This window comes from Macaca mulatta, chromosome 1 (assembly GCF_049350105.2).
Source record: "Macaca mulatta isolate MMU2019108-1 chromosome 1, T2T-MMU8v2.0, whole genome shotgun sequence".
NCBI lineage: Eukaryota > Metazoa > Chordata > Mammalia > Primates > Cercopithecidae > Macaca > Macaca mulatta.
The window spans coordinates 18,189,146-18,203,440 of record NC_133406.1 but is presented as its reverse complement, the minus strand read 5'-3'; the positions used below and the strand labels follow the sequence as shown (position 1 = coordinate 18,203,440).

The 14,295-nt window shown below is 47.9% G+C and overlaps 1 protein-coding gene across 1 annotated transcript in view; it reads right to left on the bottom strand.

The window, feature by feature from the left end:
• Positions 1–1,379: 1,379 nt before the first annotated feature.
• The window catches only part of C1H1orf198 (chromosome 1 C1orf198 homolog), a 31,240-nt gene continuing 18,324 nt past the window's right edge, over positions 1,380–14,295 (bottom strand). The window contains exons 3-4 of the mRNA XM_015126081.3: positions 7,961–8,503; positions 1,380–4,474 (exon numbers count right to left, since the gene is read on the bottom strand). Coding sequence (XP_014981567.3) covers positions 4,418–4,474; positions 7,961–8,503 — 600 coding nt within the window. The 3' untranslated portion in view covers positions 1,380–4,417. The remainder of the gene's footprint in view (positions 4,475–7,960; positions 8,504–14,295) is intronic.

Sequence of the window (14,295 nt, the reverse complement as noted above, 5' to 3'; positions counted from 1 at the left end):
ACCCCCAATATCTCAGAATGTGACTGTTTGGAGTCTGGGCCATCAGACAGGTAATTAAGTTACAATGGGGTGGCTAGGGTGGGTCCTAATCCAGTACGACTGATGTCCTTATAAGAAGAGATTTGGACACAGCACAGACTGAGGAACAACCTTGGTGAGGACACAGCAGGAAGAGGGGCCTCAGAAACCAACCCTGCTGACATTTTTAGCTCGAATTTCCAGCCTCCAGAACTGTGAGAAAATAAGCCTCTGTCGAAGCCACCCAGCCAGTGGCATTTTGTTATGCCTCCCTAGCAAACCAATACCCTGCTCTTAATTTTAAAAGTTTATCTTATATCCAGGGTTGCCCACTTGTTTTCTACCCAAGTTTGGGTGTGATTCAGAATCACTGATTTCCTCCTAGGGAGCTCCCTGTTGGTACCCATGTTCACAGAAAGCTGGCAAGTTCATCAGAAGACTGCCTTGGAACAAAAAAAAAAACTGCCAGAAAAGGCCACGAATAGTCCCACCCCGCAACAACTAGCATTCTTGCACCCCCGGATTCAGCATTTTCCCTCCCTGGCTGCGAAGTGCTGAATACACCCAGGTAGGTTTGGCCTCTATGTTAGCGGCTCCTCCCTCTTGCATAGAAACACTTTTTTAAAAGATGTGTTAATAACACATACTCAGTTACTGCCAAACCTAGAAGCTTGTTTGTTTTGTTTCCTCTCATAATGTATAGATAGAATCATCCAACACTGACGACCCACAAACTTCATCACAAATACTATATGCTACTAAGTCGGCAGGTGCAATTACTCACTCTCCCAGAAATGTCCAGTCCCGAAAGCAGCAAGGTCCCACTGTGCATAAGTTAGAAGAAGTCTGCCAACCTAGGTCAGCATTTTTCACCATTTTTAGCCTTAAAAGCTTATTTAATATGGGAAATTGACATCTCCTTAATCTAAAGTTGGTAATTTACCATCTACACTTTAATGAATGGAATAGGACTGACTGGCCATATTTTATTTTGCATTTCTATTCCCCATCCTCCCACCAAAAATCAGCTTTAACTAGATGCAACATGAAAGCTTTCAGGGAGGCAGCTTTTCAGAGCCACTCACCCAATACAATAAGCTTGTCTGGAAAGCCTTGCCAACGCTTCCATTTTGCCCAAGGGCTGTGCAAGCGCCCCCCAGGACAGAGCCCACCCCTCCTGCTAGGAGCCATCACCTCCCACAAACCTGCAGAGGGGACCACACCAAGACTGCAAAGCAGGCTTCGGGAAGTGGCTTAAGCTAGCTTTCACTAACACGAGCCCCTTTTTCTCTTTTGCGTTCAACTGCAATCATCTCCACAGGCTTCCTGACACCAGCAGAGGCCCATCAGAGACACAAATAGCATTTTTTAAATGGCTTTATTAAAGGCTACGAGTATAAAATATGACTAAGTTACAAGTCATCAGTAAGAATTTATTATTTTTGAAAAGGTTAATTAAAGAAAGGGAGACCCAAAGAAAGTGAGGCTGTTCCTGACATCCACATAGAGGGTGCGGCTCAGACAGGTGACGGACCCCCACTGTTCCCAGTGGGGCTGCACCCCCAAACCCAGGGGGCCAAGGGAGGGGCCCCCAGATGAAACAGAGGCTGGTTGCTGATTTCTTGGGGGAACTTTTGTAAAAATGAAGACGCTGAATCCTTGAGCTGAATCCCAGGTGCAGAAACCGGGGGGAGGTGGAGAATCCAAAATCATGCTCAGGCTTCTCCTGAAAAGTGTGTATTTTCTAAAAAATAAATATAAACTCCTGGATTTAGAAACTCCCTCCTGATGCATGGGAGGAAAAACATGGCAAATGCAGAGCTAAGAAACCATCTTTGCATAGACTTTGCCCAAGGTGCAGAGGAAGATCTGCCGGTCAGGCAGGATGAAGACCCACACACGAGCCTGTGTCCTCCGGGTCGTCCCTTCTTCAAAAAGCAGAGCAAAGCAATACAACTTGAGGACTCCCTCCAAGATTTCCTAATTTTTGATTTACATTTAATCTCAGGAGGCTATTCCATTAAGAAACATTGTTATTAGAGTTAACATTGCTAGGTGCTGGGCCCCAGTCGGTACTGAGTGAGGCAGAAGCTTTCAATAATATCCACAGCCCTCGGCACCAAGAAGAACTTGGAGAGAATATTGGGCTTTATGAGAAAGGGGGAAAGAAATTAGAATTTCTGGCCGGGTGTGGTGGCTTACGCCTGTAATCCCAGCACTTTGGGAGGCTGAGGTGGGCGGATCACGAGGTCAGGAGATTGAGACCATCCTGGCCAACATGGTGAAACCCCATCTCGACTAAAAAAAAAAAAAAAAAAAAAAAAATTAGCCGGGCGTGGTGGTGGGCACCTGTAGTCCCAGCTACTCGGGAGGCTGAGGCAGGACAATGGTGTGAACCCAGGAGGTGGAGCTTGCAGTGAGCCGAGATTGCGCCACTGTACTCCAGCCTGGGTGACAGAGCGAGACTCTGTCTCAAAAAAAGAAAAAAAAAATCAGAATTTCTTCCAAGAGAAGAGGCAGATAACCTTGGCCTAGTGTCTAAGACACAGGTCTTTCTTCTGTGCTACAACAACACTACAGAATACAAACGCATACATATACATTTGCTACCATAGATTCTGCAACAGCCCCGTGCTCTCCAGGCAGAAGGTGGAGGCAGGTGGCCGCTGATTCTGAGGATCCCTGTGTGAACGGTGCCGTTAGCCCCAAGGGGAGCTGGCGCCTGCTCAGGCTGTGCCAACTGGGATTTCTAAGCTCCTTTCCCCTCACCACCGTGCTGAAACCTTTTTTGCCTCACATATATCGACTATAATTAAATGGTACAGAAAGAACCATATTTGAAAAGTTACAGTAAATCACTGAAGGAGAAAGATAAAATACACCTCAAGGAGCCAAATGAGGTTTAGGGACATAAAGCAATTGGCAAGAACCAAACCAAATGTTGGCTATGCCACAGCTTTGGCAGAAACTTTCCTGGAGGTGATGAGGGGTTGAGGTGAGTTGCGATGTGCTTTATTTTGGAGCCAGATAAAATATTCTGGAAATCATTTCAGAAGGTCCTATGAAACACACATTTAAAAAAAAAAAACACACTTTGGTATTGAAACCAAGCGCTCACTGGCCGGGGTCGCCGAGATTAAGGCTTCAGGTGAGAACGCAGTGATGGCGATGTGGAGATGGCGCCATACCGGGCTTGAGGCTCTGCTTGGATGCCTCCTGCAGGTCACACAGCTCCAGGGCCACGGGGCAGGGCAGCCTGTGAGTGCAGCAGCTTCCCTAGGGGAGGTGGGCCACCTTGTACCACTGGGCAGCCTCGGCGTCTGCACCAGCTCCAAGAGATACTGCTGCTATGACACCACGCAGGTCTCCAGGGGTGCTGCTGAGGTGATCGCGAACTCCACTCTTCTGCTTCCGGTGGTGGTCAGGGCTGGGGAAGGTCCGACATGATGCAGCCTGGCTAGCCCTTAGAAAAAGAATGCCCACTGCTCCTACCAGTCCCACGCTGGAAGACTTGAACACAACTAAGCAGAAGAGCCCTGTCCTCCAGCCACGCCTGCCATCTGCCCTGACTCCTGCAGGTGCCCAGTCCAGGGAACAACCAACAGGTCACATAAGCAACAAGAACTTCCAAGAGGAAACGGATACAAAACCAAAGAAAGTGGTAGCCCCACTGCTGATCATCTAGATACAAAATAATGAAAAGTTAATACAAAACTCTTTAAACATGCAACTCTTTTTAAAAACAACGATCCATACTCTGAATACGTATCAGGGCAGCTTGAAGACTACGCTGCCACATACCCACAGTCTGTTCCCTGGAAATGGCGTGAAAGTGGAGGGTGGCACATGATGTGAGAGATGTGGCTTCCGCCAGAGAAGTCCCGGACAGCTGCGAGCGCTGGCTGAGAAGGTCTCTGGGGGCCAATCTTTCCGGGGTCACGGCCAGCACGCTGATGTCATGGCTGATAACATGACCCTCAATCACCCCTCAAAAGGAACCCATATGTTAAAAAGGGGAGGGGGGAGGGGAAATAATGGAGAGGGAGATGGAAATCATTTTTACGATTTTTGTGACTTGGTGGAAATACATCCTTTGAGGAGGGGGAAAATTGGGTGGAGCTGGGAACAGAAGTTTTATTTACAAGATCTCCTGAATTATTAACAGACCTTAAAAATTCCAAATGTAAAACTTCTGTTATCAAATCACTGAAAATAGCATCTATATCTGGTTCTACCAAAAAAGAAAAAATCTGCAATATTGACCAGTTTCCAAATGATTAAGAAAAGAGTGTCAAGAAACCAGGAAAATACATAGGAAAAGGTGGCCCTTTTTATCCTCCTCCACCACACCACTTTGGAAAACATTTTAGGGTTCTTCATTGCATTTTTCTAATACATTTTACCAATTGTCCAGAAAATCAAATCCCGTCTTCAAGACGACATTACTTGAGCTGACCTGTAGAAGGGACAAAAACATGGAAGACAGACGTGAGCCTTTTTTTTTCAGTTATGCATAATCTAAAAACAGCATCTCATTTAAAACGACCCAGATAAAAGAGCCTACTTCTGTCTCAGAGGTTCCCTGACCTCCATTTATCTCAGTGCTTGAAATCAGAAGATTAAATAAAGTTCAATGCAATCTACGCTCTGCCGGCATCCAACACTAACCCCTCTTCAACCCCAGGCGCGTCTGGGAGCAGCTTACAGACCTTACAGAGAAAAGAACAATGTCTCTGTATTTTTCTATAAATCTTTTATGTTTCTGAATGACAGCCATGTTTAAATGTATTCATCCTAAATAAGAGAACAATTAATAAAGATATTCCTTCAAATATAAAACAAACATCACATGCAAACACAACAGAAAAGAACTTGCAAAGTTGAGAAAGTAAACAAAGCATGGAAAGAATGTGAAGCTTATTTCTTTCAGATCTTGTGAAAGGTTATGAGGTGATTTTCCCAAATTCCAGGCTCAGCCTCCGGGGCTCAACTGATCCTCTCGCCTCGGCCTCCCACATAGCTGGGACTACAGGCATGCACCAGGTGTGCACCACAAGGCCTGGTTTAATTTCATTCTTCTTTCAGGGGAAAGGGCTTGACTGACAGGTCCCCTCTTGTGAGCACAGGCTGTCTCAAGCTGCTGCTGTTTTCATAAACCTTCTGACTGGCTTCCACTCAGCAGCCCGTTTCCAATGTCCCTTTCCTCCAGCCTAACACCAGCAGACATTTACCTGGTGCGCTGAGGTCCTCTTGAGCAAAGAAACCTTGACTCTCCGCCCTCCAAGCGGCCGGCAGGCAGAAAATGCATACATGGCGGCAAGAGCAGGCAATGGCCTAAGGGGCTTGCCCTTGACACCTGTCTCAGGCCCAGTTTGGCTGCATGTGAGACTGGTGCAGAGTGAGGCAAAACATGCAGAATGGAAGAGGTGCAATCCAGTTTTCCTTATTCTGGTTTCCTTCCAGTTTCTTAAATGCAGTGGCATTTCACTGTGCTTTACTCTCAGAAATCTGTTCTCTCAAAAGAATTTCATGTGCTGTCTCCTACTCCACTGCCCACACAGAAACACGTTCCTGCTTCTCTTTAGAGTAGGGACTATCATCTATTTTATGGAAATCCATCCTTCAGAGGAAGCCCCCAGTGCAGAGTCTCAGAGAAGAGTGCTGGTTAGGGAGGCAGCGAACACAGCCTGTCTGTAAGGAGGAGCTGATGGGCAGGAGGATGTAGACAGAAAACAGAACGGAGAGATGGGCAGGTACTGGAGGAGGCAGGAAACGAGAGGGCTGAAAGCACTGGCTTAAGAAGGTGCAGAAACACGAAGAGGAGCACAGGTTGGAGCGCTGATGGGGAGCCGAGGTGGGGAGAAGGTACTAGCACTGCTGGATCCTCCCTCCTCAGGAGGACAGCACGTCCAGCCATCTGCCGAGGGAGGCATGGAAGCACTGGAAACCCGCTCTGGGTGACATTCAATGTTATCAGTGATGATCTCAACTCAACAACAAAATAACCAAAAATTTAAAAATGGGCAAGGGACCATTGGACAGTTCTCCAAAGAAGATACACAGATGGCCAATCAGCACATGAAATGAGGCTCAACACCACTCATGATCAGGGACAGGCAAGTCTAAACCACAGCGAGACACCACCTCAAACCCCTTCGCATGGCGCTAGCAAAGACACAGAAAATAACAAGTTTGCAAGGGAGTGGAGAAACTCGAACCCATGTTGATGGGAATGTAAAATGATGCAGCTGCTGTGGCGAATAGGATGCAGGTTCTTCAAAAAAGTAGAAATAGAACCACCATGTGATCCAGCAATTCCACATCTGGGTATGCACCCAGGAGAAGGGAAAGCGGGGGCTGGAAGACATATTCGTACATACGTGTTCACAGCAGCAGTATTCCTAATAGACCACAATAGCCAACCTAAGTGTCTGTCGACGGATGGGTGGATACACAAAATGTGGTCTAAGCACACAATGGAATATTAGCCTTAGAAGGAAATTCTACACATGCTACAAAATGAATGAACCTTGAAGACACCACACTAAGTAAAATAAGTCAGTCACGAAAGGGTAAATACTATATGGTGTTACTTATATGAGGTACCTAGAGGAGTCAAATTCACAGAAACAGAAAGTGGAATGGCGCTTGCTAGGAGCTTGCGGGGGAGGGAGGAACGGGATGTTGGTGTTGAACGGGTCCAGAGCTTTAGTTGTGCAGGCTGAAAGGAGTTCTGGAGATGGATGGTAGTGATGGTTACACAGCATTGAGAACGTACTCAAATGCCACCAAATTTATACTGTAAAATGGTTAAAATGGTAAATTTTATCATAATAATATTTTATATTAATATTTTATCATAATATTTATCATAATAAAAAAACTTTTAAAATTCAGTATGTGGAACCAGCCCAAATGCCCACCAATCAATGAGTGGATAAAGACACTGTGGTATATATATATATATGATGGAATACTACTCAGCCATAAAAAGGAATGAATTAATGGCATTTGCAGCAACCTGGATGGGATTGGAGACTATTATTCTAATAATAAGTGAAGTAACTTAGGAACGGAAAACCAAACATCATATGCTCTCACTCATAAGTGGGAGCCAAGCTATGAGGATGCAAGGCATAGGAATGACACAATGGACTTTGGGGACTCGGGGAAAAGGTGGGAGAAGGGTGTGGGATAAAAGACTACAAACTGGGTTCAGTGTACACTGCTTGGGTGATGGGTGCACCAAAATCTCACAAATCACTACTAAAAAACTTATGTAACCAAATACCACTTGTTCCCCAAAAACCTATGGAAATAAAAAATCTTAAAAATAAAAAAAAAAGAATAGTAACCACAAGAACCAAGGAGTCTCAAGGGCCACAGGAGGCCGGGTGGGGCTAACATGGAGGAAACTGCATCCTGGGCTCACTCCTCAGCAAGGCAGCCAGGAGTCCAGCAAGGCCCACAGAGGGGCAAGACCCAGTATAGCCTCCCAAGTGTGCCTGCCCACCGTGCCAGCAGGCAGCTCCCCTGGCCCAAATCCTAAAGAACAGACCATTGCCTCTATGGATAGCTCCCAAAAAGAAGGCCTAACACAGCCTTGAGCTGTGACAGCCCTGGGCGTAGCACCTTCCGGGGGCCTCTTCTGATAGCAGCCCCCACACCCGGGAAAGCGCAGTGGGCCACAGAATCCACTAACTGGCACACAAATCAGGGCGCCCAGATCAACTCGCAAAACTTGTCTTGTTGCATATGTGTTGGTGGTTCAGCACGCTGAGCCTAGGCCTCCTCTGAGGAAGAGGCAGGGGAAGGAGGATGGAGGGGGGAGAGGAAAAAGAGCATGGGCACCTGTGGCCTGCCTGCTTTGTGGGGGACCCTCTCAGTCCCCATGGAAGAAGGTATAACCCTGCCTGAGAACACGTTAGTGCAGGCCACCCACCTGTGCAAACTTGGGTTCCAAGAACAGGGTGTCTTCCCCGTCGTCCTGCCTGATGTCAGGAGACGGCAGCTTCCCCTCGAGCTGGGAGGGGGCGGCCTCCTGCAGCGTGCTGCCGAAGGCCTGGACGGGCTGGGCTCTCTCGCGTTCGGTGCTCACGTTGGGAAGGGGACGCTGCTCCTGACGGAGGGTGCTGGGCCTTTCCATCTTGGCCTCCCTGTCCTTCGGGGCAGGTTCCTGCCGGTAGCAGGGAGGCAAGACCTTCTCCCCCTTCTCCATGGACTTGATCTGGCTAGGGGTCAGCGACTGGAACTCGGCCTCAGGCCCCTCCCCTCGGGACCTCTCGGCATTGATCTTCCAGAAGGATGCTTCCTCCTCCTTCCTGGTGGGGCCCAGGGCGTCCAGGCTGGAGGACCTGCTGCCTTGGGAGGACTTGAGGGCCTGGGAGCCCTGGGAAGCTTTGGACAGGGGTCTGGGCTCGCTGGCAGTGGTGCCGTTGCTCGGCTCCTGGATGGATAGGGCGGAGATACTGAACTCCATCTGACTCTAGGGTGGGATGTGAGAAAGGAGAGAAAAAAGAAAGTGATACTGAGAATCGACCATTACAGGTGTGCCAGCTCACGTACCCCCTCCTCAGAATGCGGACACATGCCAGCCACACACGAGTTGTTGCCCATGTGCTGGAACTGTCTGTCCTGAGTGGTGGGTATGGTCAGGACTTCCATTGCACACCTGAAATGCATCAGAAGCTTAAATGCCAAGGCCGGATGACAGAGTGTGGGTGGGGGTCCCCTCCCAAATCTCATGCTGAACTGTAATCCCCAGTGCTGGAGGTGGGGCCTGGTGGGAGGTGTCTGGATCATGTGGCGGATGCTGTCTTCATGAGAGTGAGTTCCCATGAGATCTGGTCATTTAAAAGAGTGTGGCACCTCCCCCTGCCTCTCTCCCTCTTGCTTCTGCTCTACCATTTGAGATACCTGCTCTCCTCTGCCTTCCACCATGAGCCACAGCCCCCTGAGGCCTCCTCAGAAGCCAAGCAGATGCCGAGGCCATGTTTCCTGTGCAGCCCGCTGAACTGTGAGCCAATTAAACTTCTTCTCTTTATCAACTACCCAGTCTCAGGCATTTCTTCAAAGCAACACAAGAACACACTAATACACCCCCTCATGCACTATGCTACATGCAGCTCAAGGCATCTGAGTATTACCGATGAGTAAGGGCTCTCTGCTTGGTAAACAGGGCACCCGCCTGTCTCCTCCAGCGTGGTTCTAGCACCTTCCTGGCAGGTGACAACCCTCACTGGGAGGATTATGAGGAAAGGTGCACACTGCAACAAAAGGCCACTCCGCAGCCAGGGTCAGAACCCAGCCTCAGATCACAAACACCCAGAGGGCAGGGCCCAGGACCCATCACAGCCCATGCCCCACATCTGAGCACCCACAAAATGCTTTCCTTGATCTGGATGCTGCTAACCACAGTGATCTCTAAAAATGATACTGCTGAGCTGTTTTGACCACCAAAATCATTACACGGCAACCTAAACCACCTCTTTGGAGTAGAATGTTGTCTTCCAGGCTCTGCAGAACAAGCCATTTGTAATCTCAATTATTTCTAAAATCAGTTTTGAAGACTTCTCTCTTCCCTCACCATTTCTACTCCCTCATACTTCCCTGCCTCTTTCTAAAATAAATTAATATGCCAGATGTGGTGACTCACGCCTGTAATCCTAGCACTTTGGGAGGCTAAGGATAGAAAATCGCTTGCGTCCAGTTCAAGACCAGCCTGGGCAACAAGTGAGACCCCTTCTCTGCTAAAATTTTTTTTTTAAAATTGCCATGGTGACACATGCCTGTGGTCCCCAGCTACTCAGTTGGCTGAGGTGGGAGGATTGCTTGAGCCTGGGAGGCCAAGGCTGCAGTGAGCCACAATTGCACCACTGCATTCCAGCCTGGGCAACAGAGCAAGATCCTGTCTCAAAAAATATATTAAAAATAGGCCGGGCACGATATGGCTCACGCCTGTAATCCCAGCACTTAGGGAGGCCGAGGCGGGTGGATCATCTGAGGTCAGGAGTTCGAGACCAGCCTGACCAACATGGAGAAACCCCGTCTCTACTAAAAATACAAAATTAGCCAGGCATGGTGGCGCATGCCTGTAATCCCAGCTACTCAGGAAGGCTGAGGCAGGAGAATCGCTTGAACCCAGGAGGCAGAGGTTGTGGTGAGCCAAGATTGCGCCATTGCACTCCAGCCTGTGCAACAAGAGTGAAACTCCATCTCAAATAAAAAAAAAGAAAGAAAAAAGAAAATATATACTAAAAATAAATAAACAAAAGTAATAAAACTACATGACAAAAAGTTTGGGAAATAGAAAAAAGAAGAAGAATCAGTCACAATCCTTCCCTCCTCCCATAATCACTACTGCTTTTTGTTATTTCTATGTAACCATTTTCATATATGTGTTTTATGAGGCTGTAGTTCTGCTGGGCATGTGATTTGGGGTATTGCTTTTCCACTTAATCATAAGCATCATCCATGTTGTTTATAGTCATTATAACCATTATTTTTAATGGCTGTAAAAATATTTCAGTAGCTGTCACACCACCTACTTAACCATTTTCTTATTATCAGACAATTTGCTATTTCTAGGCCTTATTGTTATAATTAAGGTTGCCATAAACATCTTCATGCATACAATCTCTTCCTCATTTGGGGTTAAATTTTTAGACAGATTTCTAGAAGTGAAATATCAAAATACAAACAATTTAAACCTTTCCTTTTTATGGTTTTGGATGCATACTATCAAATCTGCTTTCTAGCGGCTGCCCCAATTTCTAATGCCACCAGATGTACATCACAGTAGCATTTTCAGTCACTGAGTATAATAATTTGAAACTGCCTGTGCTAACTTAAGATACACAACATGGTTCTTCGTGCCTTTCATGCACAGTCTTCCACATAATCAATGGTCTGTTCAGTTCTTTAGGTCTCTGCAGACAGCAGCACTCTCCCAGGATTCTTGCCAACAGGCAGGGGCGTATTTGTCAGGGCACGGATGGAAATACTGCTTTTCCTGTGTGAACTGCAGGCCCTGAACAGAGAGAGCTGCACACGCTCTCTTGAGTCTGAGACTTCTAAAACCCCAGCTTCTGACGGCCAGACGTCTTCCCCCCAGGCTTGGGAGATGAGATCATGAGGCCATGAAGAATTCAACTTTAAAACGCAAGCCTAGGCTGCCCTGAAGCTCAATGTTATTGGAAAGAAAACCCAAGGGCCGGGCGCGGTGGCTCACGCCTGTAATCCCAGCACTTTGGGAGGCCGAGGCGGGCAGATCACGAGGTCAGAAGTTTGAGACCAGTCTGACCAACATGGTGAAACCCTGTCTCTACTAAAAATACAAAAATTAGGCGGGCATGGTATGCACGCCTGTAATCCCAGCCACTCAGGAGGCTGAGGCAGGAGAATCGCTTGAACTCAGGAGGCAGAGGTTGCAGTGAGCCAAGACCGTGCCACTGCACTCCAACCTGGGCAACAGCCATCAAAGCACTGGTTCTTCCAGGAGCTCTGGTTAAAGACAATGTAGATTACTCAGTGTGCCTGATGTGTCAGGAATGTTGTTTCTAAATTATTATTATTTTCATTCTACAAATGAGAAAATGGAGAATTGTCCTAGGTCACCAGCCCAATGGGAGATCGGCAGCTGGGATTTCAACCTGGATTGAGAGATTCCAAGCCTGAATCCATGGCTGGGCATCCTGCATTACAAAATAACACCAGGTACGACACCCATGGAAGCCACCAGGAGCAGTGGACACAGTAGGATTTCTTTATGTATGTGTGTGATCTAATTTGATTTTAAAGGACTGTTTCTGAGTGATGCATTCTGAATACTCTGCGTATTTCCAAATTCCACAACAGAATACAGAAAAACTTTGGGATAGAGATGACGGTTTCTTGAAATAGGCGAATCACTAAAAATGGCTCAGAAGTGGGGCCCAGCTCAGGGGACAGAGTTGACTTTGATCTGGAAATTGTAGTGTAAGGACAGCACTTAAAACTGAGCACTTCATCAAACCCCAGGCTTTTTTAGGATCAGCAATTTCTCCCATGGGTGTCTTTGCTCAGAAGCCTCTAGAAGGTGAGACAGAACTTCCTGTGTACGTGGAGGGCAGCAGTGGGCAGAGCCAGGGATGCTGGGGGGAGACGCCCATCACAGTGGTTCCTGGGCTGCTGCAGGGGTGCTGCGGGAAGGGAACCAGGCAGCACTTAGCTGGGTGTGACCTCCTCAAACAGAATGACAGAGGTTGCTCCCATCCCTGCTTGGGTAACAGGAGACCTGGAAACCTGGCAACAGCTCTTCAGAGGAGGGTGTCATCTGGCTAGAGGAGACGGCTTTGCTGGCAGAAGCAGCTACCTAGTTTAGGGGGTCTGGAGGTGACTATGGGGAAGACAAGAACTTAGAGAAGAAAAAAGTTCTAATGCATTTGCTTCTAAGTCTTTTTCCCTATGTATGTGTATGCTGTTCATAATTTTGCAAATAACGTATAACCACAATCTCCTTTAACAAAACAGCCCTGATGATCTCATGAGGACAGGGAGTAGAAGAAATAGATACTGCAGGCTAGGAAGGGTGTGTGGGTAGGAAGGGGATGAAGAGAGGTTGGTTAAGGAGATAGAAGGAGTAAGCGTTTGCTCTAGTGTTCAATAGCAGAGAGGGGTGACTATAGTGAAGTGTGCTGTGTATTTTGAAATAGCTATAAGAGAGGATGTAAAATGCTCCCAACACACAGAAATGATAAATACTCGAAGTGATGGATGCCCCAAATTCCCCAATGTGAACATACAGTCTATGATTTCACGAAATATCACATGTACCCCATCAATATTTCAAACAACTATATATCAAAAAAAAAAAAAAAAAAAAACCTGCCCTCATCCATCACCCTGCTGGGTGCTAGGCCTCTTCCCCACTGCTTTCCCCGAAGGAAACGGGTTTGTCATCTAGAATTTCTAGACACAAACCTCTTGGGGTAGGGGAAGAATCTTTTTTCCTGTCTAGATCAACTCTGCTCAGCTCTAAAACTCCAGGAACTATAATAAAAACAGACTCTAGCAGGGCCAGGTGGGGGCCCCAGGGAGACGAAGCCCATCTCTCAGGTACTGCAGCCCATCCCGCCCAGGGACCTCATTCTACCCGGGCGGGACCTGTCCTGGTGTCTGTGCACGCAGCACCAGGACAGAGCGAAAAGTGGCTCCAAGCTCATTTTCAAAGACACATCGACATGCAGGCCACAGGAAGGCAGAGCCCCTTTTGCCATTTCAAAGTAAGTTTTACTGCTTTTTGTTTCGGTGACTCCACACTGTTGGCCGTTCCCCGTCTTCCAGTCCAGGGCACGTCCTAGACTTTCCTAGAACAAAAATCCGTTTTCTACAGGTGTGGAAAGAGCTGGGCTCTTGAGAAAGGAGGTCATGTCAGCCCTCTCCCACAGCACTGAGCAACAGGGAGCCAGGGCTGGCGGGAGGATGAGGCTCATGAAGGGGAGGAACCCATGGGCCACGGAACGCCAACTCATGGGCACTGGCCACAGACAGAAAGCCGGGGTTTGGGGATTCAACTTAGTGGGACAGGGGAGATAGGAGAGCCCACAAGGAAACCGTCCCTCCTAACAGCAACACTGACAGCCCAGCCTCAATGTCCCAAGTGCCCACGGAGGCTCTGCTGGGCGGACTCCCTCCAGCCAGGCCAGGGCTGGGCGTCAGTCGTCCCATGCGGGGAGCTGGGTCTCAGTTGGCCATGTCTGTTCTAAAAACAGAAGGACCACAACTGAGCCCAGTGTCTATTTTTAACGTCCCACTCACTGAAGAGGAATGTGTAATATTTCAGTAAAAGACGAGGGCAGGCTGCCAAAACTAACTGTTTGGCTTGGCAGCCTTGGCCAGATCTAAATTGTTGAGACAAAGGCTACAGAAGCCTTGTCAGAAAAGATCACCATTTAATGGAGCAGATCCTAATACATTCACCAACCACTTAACACCGATTCTTGCCACCTCCCCTCCAAAGAGGGAAGAGGAGGAAGATGAGCGGGAGGACACTCAAAACTTTCAAATCACAAATTCAGTAGAAGTGGCAGCTGGCAGGGACAAACCCAGGGGCCCAAAGAGACGGGGCAATGAATGTAAGCAAACAAACACCCGCCCCGTCAGCCTCTAAGGCAACAAACACCAGCCAGGGAGAACTCAGCGGAGGCCCAACAGGGCATGGGTGCAGAGGTGCCCCAGGCCCCAGGGATGTCAAGGTTAAGGGACAAATAACTGTGTCTGCCATTCTGGGCTCATCAT